The sequence below is a fragment of the Serinus canaria genome, chromosome 1 (assembly GCF_022539315.1).
Source record: "Serinus canaria isolate serCan28SL12 chromosome 1, serCan2020, whole genome shotgun sequence".
Classification (NCBI taxonomy): domain Eukaryota; kingdom Metazoa; phylum Chordata; class Aves; order Passeriformes; family Fringillidae; genus Serinus; species Serinus canaria.
Window position 1 is genome coordinate 88,292,377 of NC_066313.1, and position 23,487 is coordinate 88,315,863.

Sequence of the window (23,487 nt, forward strand, 5' to 3'; positions counted from 1 at the left end):
ATTTGTTAATGCATTAGAAAATCTTCCTTAATGCATTCAGATTGGCAGATGTGTGCTGGTGACCCAATATTTGGCAGGACAAGAGCAGGAAATTTGTTGCAAAAGGTAGATATAATATGTGGCTGTCATGTAGTCTTTGCTTTTCAGAAAGTTGCATCTGGGGAAATATATCAGAAACAAAAATGATACAGTGGCAAGTATCTAAATTCAATTTGAAATACTAGATGCCTCAAAAAATTCAAGTGGGAAAACCTTAAGGAAATGTATGTATATATTTATTCCTAGAAGCTTTTTCAAAGTTTTTTTAGCTCTTACCAGTTATGCTCCCAGTGCCCTTCCTTTACCATATGTGTAGGCGAGCCCTTTTAACTTGCTGTCCTTTGATTGCTGGTGTTTTAGCAGGGCAGGAATATGCAACCTTGGAAAGAACAAGAAAGATAAATACAATTTTGAGTTTTTCCTTCATCCTCTTCCAGCTTGCTGCATTCCCTGTGCCTGGCTCAAGCTAAGCTATCTGTGCTGCTGTGGTAGTTTATTTTTGAACTGTAGCAACCTTGTAGTAATTCTATGAGGAGAATGGGGAGAAGATAGCAAGCCAGTGACATATTCAGAATTGTACTGTCTTTTTTTAAGACTTGTCTAAAATACCAATGTTAACTTTTCCACAGCTAAAATCAGCTTTGCTGGGTTTAAGTACTTAGTGCTAAATTGAGTTTGGCACACAGTTAAATTAGGACCCATGTACATTAGAAGTGCAGGGATAGGGGGAAAAGCTATTGCAAACCTGAACAGATTATTCTGCTGCTGTGGCTTCAAATGGAAGGAAGCCTTACGCTCCAAAACCAAGTGCTTGTGTAGTTTAAACTGTCAGGGTCTTAGACATCTTAAGAAGCATTCCATTTCTTCTTAGTGGAAGTGGAAAACTGAAGGTTTTAAAGGCGAGTGTATTGACCTTTGATCTGCAAACCCTCTCCAAGTGCTCCAGTGTACAGGTACTTCACACATATGAAGAAGGACGGAAGGAAAAAACATGGGAGTTGTGAAAATGCAATTGATGAAGATGTCTCTTCTGCACAGATAGTTGAAGTGATTAAACTCTTGCCCAAAATTAATGATCTTGTCAGCTCTGTTTTTTGAGAAAATGGAAATGTTGCATGGCTATATCATGTATTAAGGGCTTTCTTTTTTTTCATTTTGCTGGTAGCAAATAAAAAAAATACTGATCAGATTGTTCAGCTTCATTGTAGATGGCAAAACAGTGCCACAGAGGGAACTTTTTTGTCTTGCAGGAATCTAAAGAGCAACTGAAGCTCTAACAGAGCACATTTGTTGACTTAAAATGTCTGGCTAGAGAGCTGAGTCTTAAGCTATGCTTGAAAGCTTGATAAATTTTTCTTTCTCGACTGCTCAGTGCTGGAGGAATCTGAACAGCCATTGGCTGCTGCCAGTGTTGGGAAGAAACAGGTTGGGGGTTTTTTTTTTTTTTGTTTGTTTTTTTTTTTGTTAACTACTCAAGTCAGTAACATGATTAATATATTGGGTTGGTCAGCTAATCCCTTGTACTAGTCTCCATGGTTTTCCAGGGTCTATTTCGTTTTGAAGCAAGAAATTAGTGTAAAATGTCTACTCCCTCTGTCTTCCCTCTGTGCACTTTCTACTATTGTGATGGTGGTGACCTTTCATTTGCTGTACAGACTATGCAGGCAGCCATTTTCCAGTGATGCTAGATGGTGTCTTCCTTTACACTGCATTTAGGTTTCAAGATTGTGGGCTTTCCTATTGTAAGTCTTAAAGAAGAAGAGAACTGAGTTTTCAAAATGTGGTTCTTAGAATACTTGACATAACTATTACCTTTAAGTGCTTAAGTGAATATTGTGCACATAAAAAAAAAATGGAAATCAAGTTGAAAAATAGAGGTTTGGTTTCATGTGATGTATTAATCTTGAAGTAGGAAGTGGAAGAGTGAAGAAAAAGGGAAGCTGTGTTACTGTTTTGGTTTGATTTTGAGCTTGAAAATTTGTGTCTTTCTCTTGGAAGAACCGTGAGAACAGTGTGCCAGCCCTGGAGGAAGACTTCCTTATCACTCTGCTATTGAAACACTTCCTGTTGACACTGTGTCTTTGGGGAACTGTACCCTGTTATCCAGGAAAGAGGCTGGTCTCATGTGACTTTATTGGAGAAAAATTAACAGGAATTTGATTGCTTGAGGAGAGAAGACAGACTTGGAGGCCTCAGTCTGTGTGAGAATAGGACATTTGATTTGTAACTTGCTTGAACTCAGACTAACAAAAATAAAACTTGGAGGTTTAGTATGGCAGGATAGACTTCAGTGCAGACTGAGCAAGCTATCAATAATCCTCAGTATATTTTTGTCTAGAGCTGCTGCAGTTGAACTATTGCTAACACTTCAGCTTAGTTTAACACCACACTGAGTGTGCCAACAGATGTTCCAGTCACACCTTCGAATTACAGTGGAGACAGCTTTTTTTAATCCAGTGTCTCACAATTCTGAAGGAAGTGGGAAGTATGATATCAAGTTGTATCAGCTGAGCTGAGAGAACAAACAGTAATGCCTCACTCTGAAGTGAGGCATTACTGTCTGAAGCAACAGTTTCAAATCCCTTTTTAGTGCCTCTATATATGCTCCATGGTTAGCTTTAGAAAACATGCACATACAATGACCCATATACAAGCCATTTTTGAGAAATGGGGTTGTGTGATGTTTCCAAGGGCATGCCATGGGTCAGTTAGCAAAAGTGTGTGAACAGTGTGCCAGAAAAGAGATCATAGGCAGGAAGATGTGGAGTCCTGTGTCATTTTATGCCTTTCCTTAATAGCTGAGGGTGCAGGGTGGCTCAGCATTTCCTTGCTATGCATCTTCAGTGTTTACAGGAGATTGCTGTGGAACAAATCTGCCAAAAGGAACAAGTATGTCTTTACTGAAGATAGGGTTGAAAAAACCAAGGGGATTCTGTTATTAGTATGGAGCTATTTGGGAGCCAGAGACTGGGAAACAATGTGTCTAGGAAAGTGTGCTTAAGCTGAGCTTCAGAGGTTGGATAAAAAGTTATATTTGTTACCACCATTTAGAGTTCCGTCTGTACTGGCAAACAAGCCTGTGTTCTCTTGGTCTGTGCAGTTTTAGTCTTACTCCTTATATTTTTACCAGGACAGAATGACCCAGTACCCATGCTATGTGCTAATAATCTCCAGCTACTGGAAGAGTGACAGTAAATAAGACCATGTGCATTGCAGACTTACATTTAGGTCTGAGTTTTGTCTCTAGAACTAAATCACTCATCCATGTAGTGATAAACACTTTAGCAAAATGATGAGGGGCATTGTCCAGTTTCCTGTTGGAGAGTTTTGATTTTTATCAGTCAGCCAAAGAAGTTTAATGCTTGGCTTTGGTTGTTAATGAATATGTAGAGGGGAAAACTGTGGTTTTGTTCTTGTTTCATACACTTCGGTCTGCTAGTCTCTTGGTTATCCTGAATTCCTCAGTCCTGTCCTTTTTGTTGTTGTTAATTATAGTACTTACTTCATGCTGTAGTTTTGAAACAAATGTTTATTGTGAAGAGTATTCATGACTTGCATGGTACCTTTGTGCAAGGACCTTAGGCAGCTTCACAAGTGCTAATTGTCCCATCAGAGTGCTTTGAAGTCCAGCTTGTGATCTAAAGCTGTCGGCTGTAACTCAAGTGACTGTTTTCCATCTCCACATCCGTGGTGAGTGGTGGAGCTGTGATCTGCACAGCTCATTTGCTGTGTTCTGGAAATTACTTTAGGATAAAATCAGTGGGATGCGTTGAAAAGCTTGGTTGCTATGTTGTGTGGTGTTCTTGGTATCTTAGGGGAACATTGATCAAAACCTAAACATTGTCTGGAAGGAGATAGTCTGTATCCAAATACATATGAATGAATTGGATGCAATAGACTTTTGAGTTCTTAGCTGAGCTCTAAACCTGATCAGGACCTGCTGCATTGAAAACAGCAGACTGCTGCAAAGTTTAATAGAGACTTCACATTTGAGAAGGAAAATATAATACTTTTCTTTAGCCATGTTGCTGACACTGCAGTAGTTGACAGATGACTAATTTTTGGATAGCATTTTAATATGTAATCTTTCTGGGTTTTTTCTTTCTTGTCTTTAGGTGAAGCCAAAAATCTTCCTACATATCCGGGGCCAAACAAGATGAGGGATTGCTACTGTACTGTAAACCTGGACCAGGAGGAGGTTTTCAGGACCAAAATAGTGGAGAAGTCATTATGGTAACACATACATCTATAAATGTTCTGTTGACTCTTCTAATTATCTGCTAACTAGGTTTGTTTAATATTACAAAGATACTTTCTTGAGGGGAGAAGAGAGTATAAATAGGATTCTTCTTCCAGTTTTAAAAACACTAGTGGTAAAACCAGTGATGTCATGATTCCTACCTGTATTTACAGGAAAATGCCTTCACCAAGGCAATCCATATTTTTTCCCTAACAATCTACTACCAGTGCTTCTTTCTTTCTGCAATATTTGTTTTGTACCTCCCTAAGTTTTTAAAATCTCAATTTAGAAAAGGTTCACTAAACTTCATTTTGCATCTTTCTTGGCTTAGAATTTTGCATTTGTCTGGCTGCCCTAGGGAGTTAAGAATTTTATTTTTTTTCCTGTCACGAGGCTGTAACTGAAAGGAGAGGTTTGAACATAAGATGCCTGTCTGATTATCTGGGACACTTCCTATGAGATTGCAGAGGTCAAATGTAGAATGAAACAGAATGAGAAGCATGTAGTAAAAGTTAAAATGCTTTCTTCTGGGAATCCTTAGACATAAAAAAAAAAATAAAGGGAACTAGGCTGGGCATATATGTATATTGTGGTAAGCAAGGCTATTTTTTTGAGTGGAGAGGAAAGAAGCAACCAGGAACAATCAAGTTCATAACTTCTATCTTAAGAGATAACTCTCACCCTTTTTCCAATTTGAGTAATAAGTTAGGAATTTGCCATTTGTCTTGTTATTGCAAATAATGTACTTCAGGAAGTATCTCTAGACCTTGCTCCCAGCTACTCAGAAGTACCTGACACATTTCAGGAATGTGAGTGGGATTTGTTTCTGGAAGTCTCTTTAATTGTTCTTTCACACAGCTTTTTGTCATCTTTAAGCCGTGCTGTGTTTGAGTGATGATGCTAATGCTCTTTTATTTGTAGTATAGAAACAAAAAGCAAAAATTGGTCTGTATGCTTTCTTCCTCACCCCTATAGCTGACATGTAGTGCCCCAAATCAAATATCCCTGAACCAGTTGTTTTTTTAAAACTGATTTTGCGAATCATATACATTTTGGTGTTGTTTTTGAGATTTAAAATTTTTTTTTTTCTGGATGATCATTAGTGCTTCACAGGGAAATGGAAGATAGGAAGTGAGGATGTGTGAAAATAGTTGATGTCATTTTCTTAAATTAATCCAAGAATTTTTCTATTGAAAAAATAAACTCTTGGTAATAAAAATAAGCAACAAGTATACTTCCTTCAGTGGGAAAAGTTGCATCTGTTTTTAGATTGTCTAATACAGATGGAGAGGTACATGAGGCTATGCAAAATTGGAAGGTTTCTGGTTTCCTGACAGGACTAAGTTCATTTTGTTAATTGAGGCAAATTCAGAGAGAACTGAGCAATGATCAGAGGTCTGGAGAACATAACTGGTGAGGAAATATTGAAATTGTTTATCCTAGAGAAGAGGGATGAGAGTAGGCATAAATATGTAAAAAAAAAAAAAAATTAACCAAAAAAAAACCCACCAAAAAAAAAACCACCATAAAAAAACCAAAACAAAAAACCCAAACCCCAAACAACCCCTCCACCAGAACAAAAATTTGAGAGGTGGGGAACTGCTCTGTCTGTCCAGTATGGATATTGCAAGTAATAATGAACTCAAATTGCAGTGGGAAAGAAGTTGAGGTTAAGGTTAACTGTGAAGAAAAATCTCTGCTAAAGGTACTGAAGCACTGGAGTAGATTTTGTTAGTTTTTGTGTTTATTGCTGATGGCTTTTAATAGGTTCTATATGATCTGTCTCAACTAAATAATAGCAATCTTCCAGCTTTGAAACAGAGGTGGGACCAGATGACCTTTCAAAATCCCATTATGGACCTATTTTCTTTGATCTAAAGATGGTCTCCTTCATCATTCTTTCTTCTAGTCAATGGGAGCCTGCCTTCTCCCTGTGTGAGCTTCTGTTCTCAAATACTATTTTTGAAAAACTTGCTGCTTTTACAGTCTCTGAATATCCACTTAGAGACATTGATATCAACGCAGTTTTGGATTTAGCCCTGTCTTTTTTTTTCCGGGCCATAAAAAACGAAGCAGACAAAAATCCCAAATACATGAGTGGTAATCCTGGGATGTCTTCCCAGTCTGTGGGTAGAAATTGCTCTTGATTCATGAGGCACACTCAAACAGCTATTCTATCTTTCATGACTGTGTTTACATTTTTTAAAACAAATGCGTACATAGACTTCCAGAAGATGTTTTTCAAATAATACCAGACCCTACTGCCCATTGTTTTTTGTAGGATTCTGGGATGAGGAGACAGTCATGCTGTTCCATCCTTTAATGCTTGTTTGCAGATGGATTTAACCCATTGAGTGAGTTATTGGGCAGGTGAGGCTTCTGTGCCCTATGGGCCATGGAATTTCTGTGCAGCTGAGAAATTCCTGCTCTCATGTACAGTGCTCCTTTGGCAGGCACTTGCCAGCTTAATCATAAATTGTGTTGGTCTGTTTTTGTGAGGTATTGCTACAGTGATACACAGTGTTTGGGAACAGGGATGTGAAGCTGGGCCAATGCTTGACTAAATTAATTGAGTCCTCCCTGAAACACTGCATGACTGGGTGGCGCAGCTTGACACAGTTCTCCTCTACAGTTTGAAGGAGAGATCACTGGCTCTGGTCTGTTATTCATACCTGGTTTCTACTTCCTGTGTTTGGCACAGGACTGGCTTGCTATAAAGTTTTAAGTATTTCTTGTATTTTTACTAAAGCTGATAACTCCCTCATCTTCCAGTAAGCTCAAAAAAATAACTTTTATGTAGCCTATAGAAAACAAGATACTTGGTGTGAAAATCTGAATTAGGAGGTCTTTCATGTGCAGCCCTAGCACTACTGATTCTGGAATGATGTCTTGTTCAGATTTATCCTGGAGAAGCCCATCTTTTGCAGCATTTCCAAATGTTTTTTCCCTCGCCTTCATGTAAAGGCTTGTAATTGATACAATGTCTTGTGTAATTGGGAAATAATGTTTCCCCTCCCTCCCCCCCATTTTTTTTTTCTCAGTTGAGCTTCTTTAGGCTTCTACTAGGCATTGCATAAATGTATATTTTTCCATGCAGGCCTGCTCCTGATGTAAAGCTTAAATAGAACTGGCAGATGGAAAAAAGGAAGCAGTTATCTCTCCTTCCCAGAGGGACTTGGAAGAATGTCCAATTCTGGCTTAGTTGGAATATCTGTTATAGAACCTTCAGACTCTGACTCATCCTCTCCTGTTTTATGCTGGGACAGTGTAAGAAGTTGCCTCCCTGAGCTTTGTCCTAATCTTCTGCAACATATTTTTTTTCTTTATTAGCCTGTGGTGGAGGCATGAGAAGACAGCTGAGAGCAGTAACCTTTTAAATCAACAATGCATGAATCATTCAGAACTCAAAAGAATTGAACTAGCACATCCTGTTGCCCAGTCAAGTGCCCTTACCAGTGCCCTGAAGAGAATATCTATGAGCTTGATGCCCTTTATCTAAATGTGTGTCTCAAAATCTGAGAGGAGCCAGCATGGTGAATCTTGCCTCCTCTGTTCAGCAGTCAGGTGGGGCTCATAAATTGCAACATAGAACTTAAATCGTTCCTGCCATCCCGCCTCTTGGCTGCTGTTAAACTGGATGGTGGGCACTGCTGCCTTGTGCTGCAAGATTTTGAGGGCTGCTGTGATAAACTTAGTAGTGTCTGACTGAAACAAGTCAAAGGTTGGTTACCACTGGGGCAGGCCTTCCTATAAAACCACAGAGCAACATGTAAGTACTGTTTATATGGGTAGTTCAGAATCATCCCACTTCTCTGGGGTTCGTTGGGCTAGAATAGTGAATATGTGAATTGGTCAGACCAAGAAATCCAGGTTCTCAGGGAGAGAATTTTGAACTGTTCAAGCAGCACTGTTTTTGTAAACTTGGCACAAGCTTTTGCTAAATTCTAAGAAGGTCACATGCAAGTCATAAGATATGAGGGAGAGGTCAGTTAGAGCCAGGATTTAATATGCTTCTCTGTTTTGTATTTGTCATTCAATATTTATATTACCATCATCTACAAAAACATGGAATAGATTTGGATCCATTCCATATAACCTAGCAAAGATGTACGTGAAGGGATTCGTGTATTTTATGTCCTAAGGAGCATGTTAGAATGACTGTTTTTTAAAATGCAGAGCTCTACAAATTTTCCTTAGTTCTGCAAGTAAACAGCCTGACAAGAATTTTGCCTATTAATTCCCTTTGCCCAATAAGCCATTTATCTTCCCCCATTACTAGCTTTCCCTACTTCAGGCTCCACCATCCAGGAGTGTTTCCTAGCTACAGATATTTCCTGAGGATGAACTTTCTTGGATTGGTGGTGTTAAGACTGACTTTGCAGTTTGCATCATATGTGCCCATTCACTTAAAGGGCAGTGTCAGCTGCAACAGGAAATCAAGGCAGCTTCTCAAATCATAGGTGAAGAATGGAAGGAATGTGACATCTCTAAATTTGTTTCAAGGATATGAATAAAGGCAAAATCTGTCGTACGCTAAGAATCAAATGTCTGACAGCGCTTGCTTTAGAGAGGTGAGCCAAGCATCTTGAGTCTGTGATTATTTAGTTCACCACTATTTCACTGAGGAATTTTTCACGTGCTAAACATAGTGATCAGAGCCTGAATGAAACAGCAAATGAAGCCATAGGCACTTTCCCCACTTTCCCACCCCTGATTTTTTTTTTTTGTCTAGTCTCTGGTGAACACAACAATGAGAACTGCAAGTCTGCATGTGCTTGTGACTGTATATTGAATTGTGCTGTAAATTCCTAGTTAAGGCTGTGCTCTCTTTAATAGGTGGTTACTCTGTGTTTGTTTCAGAGTTAGATCAGGTTAACAAATTCAGCCAGTAGCTCTCAGAACTTTCATTAAGTTATTCTACTGACATATTTAATTCTATTTTCTAATTCTAGGTTTACTTGAATCCTTTTTCCCAGTGTGTTTGGAGTTCATGGCTATGTAGCTAAACTTCTCATGTTCTGATAACATCTTGGATGCAGGCCACTTCTCAAAATTTAAACACAAAGTTGTTTCCCTTAGTTGGAATGTTGCCAAAATTAGCTGTTGTATCTGAGTTAGCTCCATTAGCTGTTTCAACATTCTTACATTGCCAGCTCACCTCCTTGAAATAACAGCTTTCCCCAGCCCAGATGCCTTAGGCAGAGAGGCCTTAAGGTGGATGTTGTAGTGTGTTCTGCAGCTTCACTCCTGTAGGTTCCCAGGGTCCGCTGTCTTCTGCATGTGACAGCATCTAACAGTGGCTTGAATTCCTGATGACAATAAACTTCACTTCTGGAATACACCAAGCCTCTAAGGGAAAGGACTAAGTTTGGTAGGGGTACAGCTTCAGCCTGGTCAGGGATATTATTGAAGCCAAGGACTGCATGGCTGTGCAGGGAAGTAATATAGCTGGGAAGAGTGCCAGTAAGGGAAGCAAGACTTAATGGAAGAAGGAGAATGAAGTGAACCTTGAGACACAAGGCAGGGTTTATGAATGAGAGCGTTTATCTATATGAAAAGCCACCCATATGAGTAACAATTGTTGGTCTTGTAGGCTGTTTGGAGTGATAAAAAAAAAGTAAATGCAGCTGTAATGTGACTTCTGCTGTTTGTGTGTGTCATCTTACAGAATATTTTGGGAGGTGACCAGGGGCCAAATGGCTGCTGCTTCAGTTTATCATAATCCTTGTAAGCCTCATTGAGCCAAACCAGCAACTGTCAAGTGAGGTTGATAACTATAGCTCATGTGTCTGTCTGTCTCTTCTGAGCACAGGATTGAGAAAATGCACACTGCTTTATTTTTTTCTCTGTGTACTAGGGCTGGTTATGGGTGTAACAAAGCACTGTTCATCTGAGTGTCTCTGCACAGTGACACAAGAAAAAAATTCACTTAGGCTCAGTGGGTGTCTGGTAGACTGCAGCCAGCACTCTCAACAGTGGGTATAAGTGATATGTTTGGATTTAGATGTTGCCTCCTGTGCCATATACTTCCTGCTACATGTCCTCTGCCAAATCTGTGCTTCAAATATAATATTAGTAATTTTTAAAAAATTGTGTCAGAAAGCTACTGTGACACCTACCAACTTTTACAGAGCCTGTCTTACTTGCCTGCTGTCTTCTACTTTTGTGTCTAGTAGGAGACTGAAGTGCATTCAGATTTTATTTGGCTTGCTGTATCTGCTTTGAATAAACCTCCTCTCTTCTACCCCACTCCCTTACATGTGCTGCAAAGCATAGCATAAAAAGTATTAGCCAAGTAGTAGAAAAAGCTTAGTAGTAGAAACAAACAAGTGTGCTTCTTTGTATAGACTGATTTTGCTTCCTGCTCACATGGTGATGTGAACTCTGGTGTTCAGTTCATGCAGCAGGATGAATTCAGTATTTCTAAACCTTTTAAAATAGTCAAAGGATGTGGAGTTGTCTATGGCATGTTAATAGTCCTTACTTTTAATCACAAAAGCAGTTAAAAAAAAATCCATACACAAAGAATTCTGGTTTGAGGGGTTTCATTATTATTCATCATGCAACTCTTTCACTTCATCCACTGAAGTACTGGTGCCAACACAGAAACAAAACTGCTTTAGCGAATCCTAGGTATTGAAAAACAAGCACGAGGTTTTGTAACACAGCCTGAAATTAAAAAAATGTTTTTACACTAACATTTGTTTTATGAAATCTCTTCCTCTCTTTTAATATTGTGATGATATCAGTAGATGTATGAAGCTATGAAAGTAAGTTGCAAGTGTGGTTCTGGAATTTTGTAAAATATGTAAATGTAAACAATTTTTTACCCCTTTTTAGAGGGTTTATTGTGTTTGAAGTAAGGATTCTCTTCATTATTTGCTTTCTTTCCACTTGCTCTGCACAGTAATTTTTGTTTCTCTTCTCCTTCCCTGTCTCCTCCTGAAAATATCCACTGCCAAAACATGCATTAGAAGACATTGAAATATTGCTACCTTGAAATGGGGAGGGCTGGAAAGCTCTAAGTGAGTGAAACAATACCTAGAGGGACCTTTTTTAGTTTTGTTTTCTTGGTATTCCAAGAAGACATACCTTGCTCCCATGCCATAAGCATTCATAACAAGCAAGTTTTTGGTGAGGGGGAGAGTGAGTATGCCTGAAGGCTCAGACAGTTTGCACTGTTTATGCGTCTGACTTCATTCTTTGTGTGTGTCTATTCTGTTGGGAGAGCTGTGGAAGCATACTAGGGAAAGTGTCCTGAGGAGAGATTGTTCAGTGTATTTGTTGATAGATAGAGGCTGTAAAAAAGCTGTGCAGTAAGAGAACCCTGTGCTTCCTAACGAACAAGGACTGCTGAGCTTGGGCTTCCCTCTTTCAGGACATGTTAAGGTATGTGCATGTACTGAAAGAGAAATGAGAATGAAGGAGAGTGTGAAATAGAAGGCTAATCAGGCCCTTGTGTGCCTGAAAGCTTGGAGCAAAGATTTAAAAGTTGGTACAGCTCTTTCTCCATGTCTAACCCCATCAGGAGAACAAGAGACAGTGACTTAAGAACAAGCCCTGTTTCATAACTAAAGCCTAGCTGATACCTGCATTGATACTCTTTTTGTTGCTTTGATGGCAAAACTAAAAGAAAATTAGCAGAGGTGTTTTGAACTTAGTAGTCCTTTACTGAAGAACCTGGGCTTGCAAATGTGATTATGTTCTGCTTTGAAGGAGCTGAATTGCATTTTCAGAGATGCACTGATTTGGCGTTGCAAGATCCTGATCTCAGCAGTGACATCCCATCACTTGTTTGAAGTCCAGAAGAAACTGAAATAATGACAGCACTGGTCTTGGCCATGCCCTTACCTTGTGATCATATTCATGTGCAGTCTGTGCTGACTGGGTTGGGGAGGAGGCCCTCATTGTCACTCCTCCACTTTGAATGATTAAAATTTCTCTTGACTGTAGGGCTGATTCATCTACAAGGAAAGTTCAACTCAAAACCTCTAAGTTGAGTCTGAACTCACTTGGTTCTTGAAAGATTTCTGAGTTTTCAGCCGGGTAGTTCTAGTATTTGTTTTGGAGGATGTTGTCAGACTCCTGAGGGCTGGGTAGGCAGATGTTGCTGCTTTTTATTAATTGCTCTGTCAAAATAAAAGTACTCACTGAATCCTCATCTGACAAATTCTGGCTTTTCAAAGAGAGGAGATGCTGGGGGAGGGATTTAGCTGTTCTTTTGGAAAAACCATTATGGAGCCCTGGGGTTCTTGCTCAAGATAAGTTAGCTTGGGAAATAAATCATGGGATTTGACTGCTGCGACCTCTTGCTCTTCAGGTCTTGGTGGGAGACAAAGCGAGTACTGTTCTGAAGAGATACATGGAAAAAAAGCACACATTTAAATGGAAGCTGGAGGTATTTGTGGGGTTGTGTTTGATTCCTTCAGAAAGAAGTTACTGTTTCTGCAGAGCTACAGATTGGGTTGGGAACATTCCGGATTTATCTTGATGTGTATTCTTACAATGAAAACTTTGCTGGCTAATTACCCAGTGCAGAGTGAGTATGCTTGTGTTGGAAATCTGCTTGCTTAAATTAATTAGCAGCCGGTGCACCTCAGGGGTGTTACCTGAGTGATGAGAGGTTGTGAATCTCCAAGGGGTTCAAGATCTCAGAGGGGAGAAGCCAAGAGCAGAACAATGCTTCTCTTCTGTTGATGGTGGCTCAGACTGCACTGCTCAGACTAATAAACCTTGTGCCAGTAGTAGTGACCTGGTATGGTCCCTGCATAGCAAAGTCAGCCTTCACAGCATTTCTTCTGTTAATTAGTCTCTTTCTGATTCTGTGCATTGGGCTAGGTACCTCCTGTTGTCCACACTGTTTTTCTGACCCTTGTTTGTTTTGCTGTGGTGTGATATTGGTTGACTTCTGCCTCTGTTCAACACCCACGGCAAACATTAATAGTGGGGGACTTGCCAAAGGTTCCAGTTGATGTCTCTTCCTTGCTCTTCCCCCCAGAATCATTAAATTATACTCAGTCTAAGTCACTTGTATTTATATTGCATTTAGACTTGCAGTACAGTGAAGCTTCCCTTATATTGTTGATAGAGGATTGGATATATAATCCACAGTTCATTAAATATAATTTCATTCTAAGGTCATGAGTGAATAAATTCATCTGTCATGTTCTTCCAGCAGAAAGGACAATTTTAAGGTTGAATAGAGTATTAAAGCTCAGAATGATGAAAGTGTTTTGCATGTATAATGCACTAGGTATTTGGGCAATATTAGTACATTTGTTTGGCCCCCTAGGGTTAAGCCTGTGTGTGAAAATGTGCACCAAGTGATGTGCACAGAGTGAGGCCCTCAGGGCTGCCAGCAGAAGCATGGCTGCTGGGACAGTCCTGCAGCTCCCAGTTTGGTAGAAGCTGCTTTTAACAAAGAATTAAGGTATTTTGGGCCTGAAGTGGTGGCTGTGAAATTCTTCCTTCCAAATGAAACTTGTCAGAGCAGAATGGGTAGAGAGGATGTAACAAAGAGTGCTGAGTTGCATGGGGCAGTTGGGACAAGGAGTCAAACCAGCTGCCATTTCCAGCTGTCAGGTTTTCCTCCCTTCCCTTCACAGTAGAGCATGGCTGAGTGGGCCTCACATTGGTTCTCGTAACTTGGGCACATTTTTTTCAAGGAATGGGAAACCATTTCAGTGGTGCAAGTTAAACCTGTGGGTATGCCTTTGCTGTTCATCCAACATGTGTTTTTCTCGGTGGCTAGTGGAGTAGTGACTTAAATAATGTTCTTGGTGAATCCAGAGTGATGTCTCAGGATTTCATGAAATTATTGTGTCATTTTCCCTTCAAACACAGACTGATGAGCTAATTTGCAGTGCCTTTGTGTTTTAAAGGAGACTTGTCAGCTATCCTTTGACTGAACATGGTGATTCTGAGGGAGAGTATTTTTCCCACAGGCAGAAATACAAGCAAAAACATATGGTGGTGTAAAACATCCCTGAAAGAAGCCAGGGAAATGACCTTTCCTGTCAAAATTCTGAAAAATTTAAAAGTTTATTCAAGGAATTGTTAATAACTTTTGCTTATCTAAATTTCTAACATGAAAAATTTTAATAGTGATTAAAACTACAGCACAATTGTCTCATTTTTGAGCTCAACCAAGGCAATAAGGAGGTCTGTGTTCAAGAGGGGAAGAAAAAACTTGCTGGCTTTTGGCCTGTTGGAATTAGATTTATTTTAAAGTCTACATCTGTAGTGCTTGCTGTATTTGTCCATGTGACTTGAATTGTATCCACTCATTTAGATCTACTGAAGCGTGAGTGACTGGGAATGAAAGGTCTGTGTAAAATGGTAGACCTGTCAATGAATAAATAATGTTTATATATGCTTACAGTTCCTAGGAGTAAATCCTTAACCATATAATTTGATAGAATGAAACTGAAAGCATTGCTGTCAGGTGTCTGAGAATTTTTTTCCCCCATTCAAATTGGTAGGATCCAAAGAAAGCCCCTTAGGTCCATAAGAAGCTTTTCATGCTGAGATAGTACTTTCTTTTTTTTTTTTTAATATCTTAAAAAAAAAGTCTTACTGTAAAAAGACAAAACCAAAATTATACAATTCCACTATGCAAAATTAGATACTCAGTGCTCAGAGGTAACAAACATGGTGCCAGCTCCAAGGCGTAGTTACCGTCAGTTGACTGAGTCTGACTTTAAATAAAAAACATTGCAGGAGATGAGAAAAGATGCAATGGCTGTAGGCATTTTATCTTAAGTATACTAAATGCTTTAAAAAAAAAAGCCATGAACCATACTGTGTTTTTTCCGTCCTGTTCAGTATGCCTTTGTGATCTCTATCCTAATGGTCTACTGTAAGCATTCTTTGGCAGCAGGGGCCTCTCTGTACCCTTCAAGGCACTGTATGTTAACAAATATTGTGGTCTCTTCCCCCTTTGTAAAGGGATACTTGTTTTCCAGATAGAAAGAAGTATCTGTTCTTTTTTGCTCATTAAAAAATCTTGTTCTGTGAGCATTTAAGATATTTAGGAAGAGTCAAAATGTAACAGTGCTTAAAAGTGAACATTCAGTGGTGGGAAGGAACATCACAGTCCAGAGTGATGTTCTCGGTGTGAAATATAAATGCACCAGCTTGTCCAGGATACCAACACTAATCTATTTCCCTTTTTTTTGTGTGTGTATGTGTTTGTGTATGTTGTTTTTTTTGTTGTTCACTCAGCCCCTTCTATGGAGAAGACTTTTACTGTGAAATTCCTCGGACGTTTCGCCATCTGTCATTTTATATTTTTGACAGAGATGTTTTTCGAAGGGATTCCATCATAGGTATGTGTTCATAAATTACTACTTTCCTTACAGCTTATTTCTCTTAGATTCTAACTTTTACATCATTTGCAGTCTTAGGAGCTGGGGGGGTCTTGATAGGACTGATGATGATTAGTGGTAAGTACTGCTCAGTATTGTCCTTCTTTTGTCAGTTGTCAAAAATGCCTTCAATGTTATGTATTAAAAAGTTGGGGAGGAAAGCACTCTCTGTTGTGATAGTGAATGCAGATTGCAGTTTAACTAAAACAGGCTACAAAACCTTATTTAAATGTTGACAACCTCACATTTGTTGCTGTAAGTGTTACTTTTTATTTTTTTAAGTGCAGGGCCATTAGTCTTGCAGTGTTCCAGGGCCCCCACACTTGGGTGTGTGCAGTATTGTTAAACCATGGCTACCTTAACAGCAAGCAGAGGAATAGCTACTGGCTCTAGGTAACCCAAGTACAATGATGACAGAGTTTTGTGGAGTGTATCAGAGCAAGCTGTCACCTACAGAATAGCTCTAAAAGACTTCCAGTGCCTGTTTGAGATTGACAAAACTGCTGCTTTTCTAGACATTATTTGCTGTGTATTTCATCTGCAGCAAATTGCGTAACACTCCATTTTTCTCTCTGGGGATGAAAACTTTGTAAAAGCTTAGTTGTTATTGAGGGGAACAGTTTCTATTTTAAGTCACTTGAACACTTTGGACTTTTTTTTTTTTCAGTTTTTCATCTCTTTTGAAATAGATGGCTGTAGTTATCTTGACAGAGGTTGTAGAGAGGAAGTTGTCAGATGTTGAGCAACAGTTTGCATAATGGCATAAAATTTATTATCTTAAACCATATAGTGGTGGTGCAGATATTTTACATGTATCTTTACGTTATAGTAATTTGTCATGCAGTCACAAGCTTTTTCTTTAATTATTGTTTTACATATGAGCTAGGAAAGTAAGTCATCATTCTCTTTGTCTGTAAGTGAGCTCATGTGTGTGTAGCATCCTGGGGAGGAGGGGGTCGATTTCTGATTGTTGAGTGAGCTTTTGGAAAGCTTTTTGTTCTCTCTAATGTCTGGTTTCCCTTGTACTTTGAAAGTAACGGCTCCCTTCTTTCAACTGATGAATTTTTCATTGTTGAAATTATCTGATCTCTTGTGTGTCACCAGTTTTCATCAGCTGCAGTGACCCAACAACAGGCCAGGAACTTTTCTTGCTCAGGGCTTTACTCATTTTCTGGGGAAAACAATCTCTTGAACCACTTAATACATGTCAGGTTAAATTGCAGAGAGAAGTGAAAATATTTTTGTCTTCTCCATGTTTCCTAAGTTCATGTTTTTACAATCAAGCTCTCATGTTGGAAGGGAATTATTCAGAAGCTGCTAGAGTAATCTTAAAGGTACTGGGAGCAGTTTGTGAAGAGGACATGCGGAAAGTATAAAAACTTTTGTTTGCATGCTTGAATGATTGATGAAGTTTTCATTTTTCACTCTCTTCAGGAAATAGCAATGTTAACTTTTGTATGTGTTGCAGAATCCACAGGGAGGCAAACTGGCGTGTTGCTATACTGGTCTTAAGGTTGATAGAAAGGCCTGGGTTGGAAGGGACCTTAAAGGCCATTTAATTTCAATACCCCAGTTAAAGCATGGTGAAGTGGACGCCTTCCACTAGACCAGGTTGCTGATAGCTTCATCCAGCTTGCATTGAACAGTTCTAGGGATGGGGCATCCAGAACTTCTCTGGGCAACCTATTCCAGTGCCTCACTACCCTCACAGAAAAGAATTAGTTCCTAATGTCTCCTCTAAAGCTACTCTTCATTTAAAGCCATTCCCCCTTGTTCTATCACTACATTCCCTACAAAAAGTCCTTCTCCAGCCTTCTTGTTGGTCCACTTCAGGCACTGAGAGGCAGCTGGAAAATCTCCTTGGAGCTATGTCTTCTCCAGGTTGAACACCCTGTCTTCATAGGAGAGGTGCTCCAGCCCCCTGATCAGCTTAGTGACCTTCCTCTGGACTCATTCCAGCAGGTCCACATCCTTCTTGTGTAAGGGGCCCCCAGACCTGGACAATGGACAAAGTACACCAGCTGGAGTCTCACAAGAGTAGAGTTAGAGGGTCAGAATCACCTCTCTAGACCTGCTGGTCACGCTGCTTTTGTTGTAGCACCAGGACACACTTGCCTTGGAAATTTGAGGTGCACTTTGCTGGATCATTGAACTTCTTGTCCACCAGCACCGCCAAGTCCTTCTCTTCAGGGCTGCTCTGAATCAATTCTCTACCCACCCTGTGTTTGAACTTCTGATTGCCCTCACCTATATGCAGGACCTTGTACTTGGCCTCATTTAACTTCATGAAGCTCCCATTGTCCCACCTCTTCAATTTGTCCAAGGCCCCCTGGATGCCATTCCTTCTGTCTAGCATGTCAACCAAACCACATAGCTTGGTGTCAGTGTTGATGTAGCACTAGAAGTTAAAACTCTGGTGTTTCCTGCCTACATTGAGATTCTACAGTGCATATTGAGTATTGTAGTATTTTCCTCTACTCTTCCTTCTGTTTCCCTTCCTCCTTATTGAGACGTGTTTTGAAAAGAATTTCAAAGATATGGAAGTGTGATAAATAGCAGTGGAGAGGAGGGGGAAAAAAATCCAGAATTACTGTCAGTTTGATACTACTCTCTAAGTTCTGCTTGTAGTAGGAATTTTTCTGGAAAGAGAACAGTGCTCTGGAGTAAAACCTTGTGGCTGTTTCAGTATGGGAGTCAGCAGCTGCAAAGCTCAACAGTGGATTTTTTTTTTTTTTTGAACAAGGGAACTCTTCAATTTGTAAAAGCTTGTAACATTTAAAAGCAGTAGTTTTTCTATGTGTATCTTCAGATCAGTTTTAAGACTTAAACCTTTTCTTGAAGAGGCTTGAGCAAGGAAGGTTTGGAAGATGTCCCTATTGAAAGGGGTGATCAGAGCAGAACTAAAATGAGCTCTTTTCCACTGAACCACCAAATTCTGCAGTCAGGGGCCCTTTGTTTGCATTCTGAAGATCCCTTGTAACATTCTGTGACCATGAGAGACTTCTGTTGAAGAAAATGTAGTTACTCATGCTCATCCAACAATGAACTTTTTCAGAGGAGGGAGTTGGGGGTAGTGTCATCCATCCAGGAGAGACTGATTTAAAGTCCATATGTTACTGAGCTTGTGAATTTACCTATATGTGATTTGAAATGTTTGACATCTCTTTGCATTGTTATTTGGCTGGTTTTGAGGGGGTTTTGAGACAGAGATTGGAGTGCATATGGGTCAAAATGGTGAGAATTCAGCAGGTAGCTACTTTTTGTAGGTGGTTGGTTAGCAGAATTCCTTTTGGCTCACTGTTCAGTGTTTCCAGTTACAAGTCTGACTTCTAGTGTTACTGGAGCTGAGGCATGCTTTTATTTATTCAAATATGAAGTATAAGTTTGTGATGGTAAATTCTTTAACTTCAGAAATGCAACTCAGTGTGTGACAGATGAGAAGGGTTAGGCCACCAAAACCGGAAGATGTGGGAGAGAGAATATGAAAAACAAGAACCCCCTGAAACCTCTGACACAAACTTCTGAGAAGAGCCAAGCAAACTCAAACTGGAACATGTGTAGCAGATATGTTTTGAACATGCTGTAGTACTTTGGCATACAGGATGGGAGGATTGTGCAGATAAAGATATCTTTTGAGTCTGCATGTTTGCTTATTACATTTGCATTTTCTTAATCATAATTGCTAAGTCATCTGGGATTTTGTTAGCTTAACAGACACAACTTTTGAACCATTATGTCTTGGAAGAATATTGGATGCTGGTTGAAATGGAAATATAATGAAGAAAATTCAGAGTTCAGTGGATCTCTATTTTTCTCTTTTTTAAGATAAAATGTAGCAAATAGTTACTGTGAAAGTAAACTAGTTTTAAGTTGTTGTTTAAGTGATATTGACTGTTGCTGGATAGTTTATGTACTGATTTATGTAGTATGATGAGATGCTTTGAATAGGAAATATTCTGCTGAAGACAATGGTAAATGCATTTTAAAATCACATTTGTTTGTGTCTGAATGATCAAATAGCAATAATAGGCCAGTTGGCTGGAATATGTGTCCATAATGTGTAGAATAGCTATTTCCTTCTGGTTGTTAAAATGAGAAGCACAGAGGAGATGGGGATAACTTGAAAAACTCAATTGGTGCCCCTCCAGTAACAGTGGGGAAAAAAGATGTCTGGCTAGATGCAGCAGAAGGAATATTAGGACTGTAGTGCTGCTATATCAGGCAAATGTTCTTTAATGATTGTTTTGATGTTTTTCAGCCTTTTAGAGATGTTGAATGAGACATGCTGTGTCTGCAATAACAATAAACTGAGTTTCTCACACCTGAATAACTGAGCTAGGTTTAGTGAGGAAAACCATGTTTGTGGTATCCCCTGAGCTGGTATTCTTCTAGGTGTGTAATGAATAGTTCAGGCTGCAGGGCTGTGATCTTAAACATACAGATCAGATTAAAAACAGGAAATATGCCACGCCAAATCACTTAACACTTGGGTGAGAGATTGGTTGATATCATCTGTCCTTCAGGTGACAAGTATACAATCATTTATCCTCTACTTAAGTCAGTTTGGTTTTTCTCACCTCAGCACTTCATTTGTTTTGGTGAGGGATACATGAAACTGACTTGCCAACATCTGTGCTAAGCAGGAACTGAATAGAACAAAATGCTGCTGTGCTGATGGGGATGGAGTGGTGCTCAATAAAGCACAGATGTGAAATGTTAAAGCTTTTCAGTGAAGGAGCAGAAAGCCAGTGGGAGAAGACTAGTGTGTGGTTCTGTTAAATACACTTACAACAACTTAGCTGCTCAAAGTCACCTTCATACAGGTTGTTAGGTGTGTTGTATGACAAATTGAGACTCTTGTGGCCATTGTATCCTGGCAGGTTGTAACTCTCTTCCTGCTTAATGCTGGATGAGGTGAAGCAAAGTAAAGCACTAAAACAAATTTGCCTTCAGAAGGAGTTAAATTTGGCTAATCTGGACTAAAGTAGATGAAACCAGCTCGTAGCTCTTGGAGACACTCACAAAGTAAAAACACCTAGGAATTGAAAGTTGTTTGAGGCTTGCATTTGAATTACCTGTGCCTTTGTTAATGGTTACCTCCAAAGCTGAGAAGGTATGTTTGTAGGGTTGGCATAATTTATTTCCAAACATCCAAGCAAGCAATCTCCTGTTATTAGGTAACTGTTACCAGATGTAGCTGAAGCATCACATTTTTATTTCAGTATGTTACTAGTTTAAAATAAAAAAAATTGAAAAAAAATCATCCCTGATGAACTGTGCTTCTTACTAGTTAAGTGCAGAAAAGATCCTCCAATAAAGTATGAAGGAGAGATCAAAATTTCATTAGAAAATAGTGTTCCTTGGTTTCTTCTAGCCTGAACATGGCTTGGGCAGTGGTTTGCTGTTTCTGTAATGTACTGGTGGATGACGTGGGAGTAACATATCTACTCAGTATGATATAAATATAACCACTAATGAAATAAAGGAAACAGATGACTCTTCCACAATGGCAAGACTCAAAAAGATATAGGCTAGAATTATCCTGGAAAGGTTCTCTGCAGCTACACAGAAAGGCTAAAGTAAATACTCTCTGCACAGAATAAGTTGTTAGGATGCACTCACAATATCTTTTAACCTGATGGGTGGTCCCAAGAGCAGGAGAACAAAGTTGAGCTTTCAAAAGGTGGTATTTTTTCTTCTTCCTAGAAATACAGATATAAACAAAACTACTGAGCATAATGTGCTAGAACCTCAACTGTCTTTTCATGCAGCGCTCCTCCTGACATGAGGACAAGTTTTAATATTGTTTCCATGTAGAATGAGGGGATGAATGAGGTGGTTGTTCAGTGCAGGCAGCATGCTCAGGGTTTTGGTGCCTGCTGGAAGGCAGACAGCAGTGACTGCAGGTCTGGAGTTCAGAACTGCTCTCCCTCTGCAACCAACGCAGGCTACAGCCACTGTCTCAAATGTAGGGCCATTTTAAGGGCCCAGGGAGCAGCTGGCAGAGAGTTCATACCAGAGGTGTGGTTGACGAGGGTTCTTTTTGTGTGTGGATTTTGCTGTTTTTAGCAAGGAGGGAGAGCAGAAATTCAGATGGAAGCCAGGTGAGATCTCTTGCATTGTGACCAGCAAAAGAACCCTGATGGAAGATAGTTCATGCAGTGCTGCAACTTGCAACTTTAAAGGATAGAAGCTGTGTTTTGTCCACAGCCTACTTTTCTCTGCTTTATTATCCAAGATAAATCCCACAAAGGGGAAAAATTGATTTAATAAGTGATATTCTTAGTATATTTGGACTAGGTTAAAAACCCAAACAAATGAAATTGAGGTCATGAATATCACATACCTCAGTACTCTCTGTGGATGCACTAATGCTGTGCTGGAAGTGTTCTGCTATTACTGCCACTAAATTCTTACCCATTGTAGCAGATGGTCTAATAGTGCTTGTGCTTCATGGTGCACTGCACAGGAGTCAGGAGGGAACAATTCTGCTGCTTCTAAGGCTCTGAAGCCTTATGTTGCCCCTAATTCTCATCCTTATCTTTGTAATTCTGAAATAGGGAGTTTGCTTGTTTGGATCTTTTTCTGTGTTACGGGAGAGGTGAGTGAATCTGTGCCATTCTTGAAAAAGGCAGGAAAGGTTTCTGTACTTTCATTTAAAGACAAATAACCTTTCATACAGATATTTATAAATGTCTGGGTAGGTTGGAATAGCAGTGATTCTTTTTGTTTCAAGATAATTAGGCTCTCACAGCCTAAAGTGTTGATTAAATTTGGTTCTGATTTGTCCCTAGTCTTTCCAACTATTGAAAGCTACTTTCTTCATGGACCTTCATATCAATTATATTAAATCAATACAATCATACAGTGTGTCTGTGTACTTGACATACTAACATGAAGCAACTTCTGAAGTAGCTTTGAGGCTCACTTACTTCCTAATAGTGCATTATATAGGACGGAGACTAAGTCTCTGTTCAGAGCTGAGAGAAGACTCAGTTAATTAGGCGTTTGGGGCCTTATAATATGTGACTCAGACCTAATCATTTGCTGTAAACTAATTGTACTGCAGTCATTGTTAATGAAGGATAATATATCAGCTCACCTGGCAGCAGTGTGTAAAATTATGTTGTTTTCACTATATAGGTATTCCAAGATAAAGATAACTGAAAGAGAAGGTACAAGAGCTCTTGAAATGCTCTGATTTTAGACTTCTGTAAAATAATGTTTCAGGTAGAGGCTTGTGCCCTTTTAAAAGGACAAACTTCCTTCCTTTTGCTGCTGTGCTGCTTTATCAGTAAATAAATTTTCTACTAGTCTGTCATCTGTCATAAATATCCATATATCTCATCTGCAGACTAGAAAATTACTCTTAAAAGGTGGGATGTAATCCTTCAACCAATGCCTAACCCTTTTGTCACCAACAGGTAATGCAGACAGAAGGTGGTTGTGTATGGGTGGAGAATGCCTGAGCCAAATTATCAGTTCTATCAGTCTTTATATGGAGATGTTGACCCTGACTTAACAAGCCTAGGCATGTTCATGGACAGTTTAATGGGCTGCATTGGCTTGTTTTGGAAAAATGTTTGTAACCAGTGAGGGATGGGTGCTGAGGGTGTGGTGCTTCCACAAGCACTTTCCCAGGCAGTATAGCCAGAAATTCCTCCCCTTCTCTGTTCAAAATCTCTGCCTCTGTGCCCAAATCACAGATTTCCTGCTGCCTTCTTCTACCTATCGTAATGTGGCTCTTGAGTGAGGAAGCTCTAAAACAAGTCAGTTGAAATGACCTTTGTGTTAAAAATGGCAACACCACCCACATGTGACCAATGAAACTTTTTTCTTATT

At 39.5% G+C, this 23,487-nt stretch overlaps 1 protein-coding gene across 2 annotated transcripts in view; it reads left to right on the forward strand.

Annotated features, from left to right (window-relative positions):
* The window catches only part of RASA3 (RAS p21 protein activator 3), a 197,481-nt gene that overhangs the window by 101,159 nt on the left and 72,835 nt on the right, over positions 1-23,487 (forward strand). For both annotated transcript variants that reach the window (XM_050980645.1, XM_050980641.1), the window contains 2 exons: positions 4,155-4,272; positions 15,503-15,606. In XM_050980645.1, coding sequence (XP_050836602.1) covers positions 4,196-4,272; positions 15,503-15,606 — 181 coding nt within the window. In that variant the 5' untranslated portion in view covers positions 4,155-4,195. The remainder of the gene's footprint in view (positions 1-4,154; positions 4,273-15,502; positions 15,607-23,487) is intronic.